This window comes from Populus euphratica, unplaced genomic scaffold (genome assembly GCF_000495115.2).
Source record: "Populus euphratica unplaced genomic scaffold, PopEup_1.0 scaffold77.1, whole genome shotgun sequence".
NCBI classification, from domain to species: domain Eukaryota; kingdom Viridiplantae; phylum Streptophyta; class Magnoliopsida; order Malpighiales; family Salicaceae; genus Populus; species Populus euphratica.
In genome coordinates this window covers 173,349-178,069 of record NW_011499955.1, presented here as the reverse complement: position 1 = coordinate 178,069, position 4,721 = coordinate 173,349, and the positions used below count along the sequence as shown (strand labels likewise).

At 34.3% G+C, this 4,721-nt stretch overlaps 1 protein-coding gene across 1 annotated transcript; it reads left to right on the top strand.

Annotated features, from left to right (window-relative positions):
• Nucleotides 1–285: 285 nt before the first annotated feature.
• LOC105138266 (ent-kaurenoic acid oxidase 1-like) lies at nucleotides 286–3,761 on the top strand. Its single transcript, XM_011044313.1, has 9 exons — nucleotides 286–377; nucleotides 754–1,035; nucleotides 1,310–1,634; nucleotides 2,381–2,635; nucleotides 2,716–2,799; nucleotides 2,906–2,984; nucleotides 3,099–3,205; nucleotides 3,297–3,415; nucleotides 3,619–3,761. The coding sequence occupies exons 2-9, from the start codon at nucleotides 791–793 to the stop codon at nucleotides 3,707–3,709; spliced, it is 1,305 nt and encodes a 434-aa protein (XP_011042615.1). The 5' UTR covers nucleotides 286–377; nucleotides 754–790; the 3' UTR covers nucleotides 3,710–3,761.
• The last annotated feature ends 960 nt before the right edge of the window (nucleotides 3,762–4,721 follow it).

Genomic DNA, 4,721 nt, shown 5'->3' with positions numbered 1-4,721 from the left:
AAACATTACACTAAAACTAGTTGGATTTTTTTCTCATCAATACTTTTTTTTTCTTCAATATGATCCGTAGCACCAAAAGCAGTTAGTAGAAAAGCTCTGTTTTGTCTGCACGATCGATGACTCGACCCCTAGGAACGTGGTTCGTAATTTTAAAATATAGGTTGAAACAACCCGGAGAGTGAAATAAATAAAATAGTAGAAAAACATACACCAATTGAACTCATCTAGATCACGCTTGCTGCCTCTTCACTCACGATAGTTTTGCTGTTTTGTCTGGAAGTGGGATTGATTACCACATAATCATCCTCAAGGAATCTTTCCATCCCAAAAATAGGTGTAATTAAGGGTATAAATAGGGTATTAGAGTTAGGTCATACTTGTTATGTGTGGACACAAATTAACGGTGGCAGCCATGGTTGGTGGCAGCCATATTTGACATGGTAAGAATGGTGAGTGCCTAACCAAAGAAAATATTGTCCACCATTGTTGATCAAAGGAAGGAGATTGTCTCCCACATCAGCTATAAATAGAGAGTGCCATTGATAGCTGATCACCATGAAAATAGAGAGAAACACATAGAGAGCTTTGAGAGAGAGTTGAGTTGATTTGAGAAGTTTTTCTCCTCCTCCTTGTTTTTGTTGTTTGTATTGCTTTTGAGCTTGATTAATACAAACTAGAAGCTCCGTAGAGTAGGCAAGTTGTCGAACCACATAAATTGATGTGTGTTTGAATGCCAGAATGTCCTAACAATACTTATTCAAGAAGATATATAGCTGCTGCATGTTTTAAAATGGAAATTACAATAGGTGTATTATTAGCCTGCGTTATTGGATCCCTGCCGTTGTTGGGTTTACTAACGTGGTGGTGGAACGAGATATGGGACGTTCTCCCTCTGAAATTTCAACTTTCCGGTACGGCTACGAAGTTACCACCTGGCCACCTGGGATTTCCCTTTGTTGGCGAGATGCTTACCTTCCTTTGGTACTTCAAAATTCTTGGCCGCCCATATGATTTCATCAATTCTAAGAGACGCTGGTAAGATCATGATGTCATTCTGCGGCTTCTTTTTTTTTTTCTTGAAGCATAAGAGCTTTGCACCATTCATTTTAACATATAAAACTATTTTTTTTAGTGTTACTGTTTAGGAAGGATAATGGAGTCTTAAGAATAACGTATTACTGATTTAGTTTTCTAATATTCATATGTATTGAAATATATAATCAGTATCCAATGTCTACTCCACTGTCGGTTGGCACTACCAAAGCAGCCTCCATGCATGGCCTCCTTAACATGATTGTAAAATGATCAGGTACGGCGACGGAGTAGGCTTGTACAGAACCCACCTTTTTGGATCACCGTCGATTATAGCATGTTTCCCAGCAGTGAGTAAATTCATTTTCCAATCAAATGACATTTTTATTTTGAAGTGGCCCAGCGTAGATATTTTAGGCCAGAACTCTTTGGTAGTAGTTCAGGGAGAGGCCCATAAAAGACTTAGAAACCACGTAACTAATGCTATCACTCGGCCAGATGCTCTTTGCCGCATTGCTGTTCTCGTACAGCCTGGGATGGTGGCTGCCCTCCAATCATGGGTCGATAAGCGTAGAATCAATACTTACATGGAGATTAAAAAGGTAAGATCCCTTTTTATAGGAAGAAAAAACTAAAAAGTTCTGTTAAGTTTTATGTCCCACAAGTTTACTTTTATGATTTTCATCCGTCAAAATTGACATTGGATTTACCACTCATGTTATCTTTTTAATCACATATAGTGGTTTCTTTTAGTTTTTTATGTTTCTTTAGTACTCAAAAGATATTTCATGATATTATTTGGAAAATTATATGTATATCCCAAGTAGCTAATTCTAATATCCGACTCATCATAGGTTATTGGAAAATTATATTTATAATGATTCTAGTTGCGTCCTTAATTAGTTGTTATAGTTATATATATATATATATATATATTGGTTTACAAGGGAGTAGCCTATTTATTGCAAATTAAGCCAAATATCCTTGAAATATAGATTGATTTTATGCCCTTAATTGTAATAATTAATTAACAGGTAACCTTCGAGAACATTGGGAAATTATTTGTAGGCTTGCAACCGGGACAGCAGTATAAGGAGGGTTGTATAGGGGTTGCTCCGTGGAGTTAGAGCTTACCCATTGAACATTCCTGGAACTGCCCATCGCCATGCTCTGCAGGTTTAAACTAGTTCTCTTTAAGAGGTCTTATCTGTTTAAGAGGTCAATTTCCTGCTTATGTGACTCACTCTCCAAATATCTGTGAAGGCTTAGATTTGTCATAAGGAGGATAAATTATGAAATATTATAATATAATCTATCATATATCTATCTATGGTGTTAACTTTGACAGTGCAAGAAGAAGCTTGACGCAATATTCAGAGGGGAACTTGAGAAGAAGAAAAGGCAACACGAGTCTGAGAAGACAAATGATCTAATGGATGGACTGATGCAAATTGAAGACGATGAAGGAAGTCAATTAAGTGATCAAGAGGTGCTAGACAACATTGTTGGCCTTGTTATTGCTGGGTATGAGTCTACGTCCGTTGCTTCAACGTGGGCTATTTACTATCTTGCCAAGTATCCTAATGTCCTTGCAAAGCTACGGGTATGACTTGTACAAGAAATAGCTAGATTTTCGCCAACGAAATTGCTGTTTTCTTCGTTTGACACTTTCTTTTTATATAGGAGGAGAACACTGCTCTATGCAAGAACAAAAAAGGAGATTTCATTACAAGTGAAGATGTTGCTAAACTCAAGTACACAAACAAGGTATGGATACATTAAGTAGCTAGGTTTGGTACACCGTTCCCTGTCTGTAACTGTTTATAACTATCATTTTACTAATCCAATTTCCTGCTGTATATTCTTCAAGCAGGTGGTGAAGGAAACCATTAGAATGGCCAACATTGCAGTGCTTATTTTTAGAATGGCCACCAGAGAAGTTGAGTATAAAGGTACCTCTGATCATTAGCATTTTGGTCTCTTTTTCTCCTGGTAAGTACTGGAGGATAGTTGAATTGATCGAATAGATGATAAATATCAATGGCTATATATATACACGTATGTAGGTTATAAGATACCGAAGAATTGGAAAGTGATTGTCTGGGCTCGATACTTCCATACAAACCCTGAAAATTTTGAGGATCCTATGTGCTTCAACCCAGACAGATGGAATGTAAGTTTCAAAATTGCAAACCATATCGGTTGCGCGAGGAAGCTCATGAATATTATGGCTGGCTTATCATTACAACAATTTTCTTACATAGGAACCGGCGAGGCCAGGAACTTATCAAGTTTTTGGTAATGGATCTAGAATCTGTCCAGGAAACATGCTTGCTCGCCTACAACTGGCACTATTTTTACATCATTTGTGTATAGGATACAAGTAAGCATCCAAATCTTTTTTCCCTAGTCACATGCTTTGATAAACGTAATGAATATTGTTTGTAGAAACAATTAACTGTATTGTTGTTATGTTCTTAGTTCTGTTATGCACGATGATGCAAACGTACCTTAATGACATTTATTCTTCTCACCTTGCCATAACATGAACACCCTCTCTCTAATATTATTGTGATGAAATTTCAGGTGGGAACTACTTAATCCTGATGCTGACATGATTTATCTTTCACATCAAATGCCAGTTGATGGGGTTGAGATTGTAGTCGACAAGATTTAGTAATTTCTTTCTTGTTAATTGTAATGTATGATATTATTGAATAATAATAATGTCAATTTACTGGTTGTGAGACTGGCTAAAAAGAATTTATCGGTGTAGCAGATTAAGGAAGCCTGCGTCTACTGTCTTCTGGTATTATGCGTACTCACAATACATACCACCAAAAAAACATAAATGTTTTGTTTTTTTTTAATCTACAAAATATAATTCTAATTTAATTATTATAAGTAAAATAAATTTATAATATAATCATCAAAATCAGATCGAATCCAAAATAAATTTTATTTAATCTTCCTATAAATACTAAAATAAAAAAGAAAGGGGGATTTGAATAAAAAATTTAAAAAAAAAACAATAATTCTTATAAAAATAATACATTGATATTTTGTTAAAGTCCACTCATTTATTCCTATGAATTTATTGATTATCAAAGTAAAATAAATATTCTTTCATGTCAAGTAAAGACATTCAATATCCCTTAAGCTGAGAGGAAATCGATGAGAATACAAGTAAATTAATTAGACAAAACTCTCCAATCAATTTCTTATCATCAAGCAAATTTATTATTGAAAGTAATTCTCATTCACTCAGTAGTAGTTTTAGAAGTAAAATTTGTGTATTTATTTTAAGCAAACATTCAGAAGCTTGAAAAATTAACTTGGTTTATTCTTTCTTAACAAATCAAGATAAGAGTTGCAACAATCAGATTAATTCTTTGGGTTCTTACTCTAGTCCCTAACAACAATTACGGATTGAAAAAAACTAGAAATCATACATGTCATCTCAAAAGAATTTAATAAGCTTAAATAACATTAAATAGCATAATTTTAAACAAGAAAAAATAAATACTTGAATATGAAAGAATTACAATGATAATGTTACTTCTCACAACTTTCTAGTGGAGATGGTGTGTATTTTTTTTTAACCAAAATTAAAAATTAGTTCATAAATTGACAAAAGCAGAGAAGAAAAGAATGTTACAGAGTCCCTATTTCAATTGTGTTCCACTCTA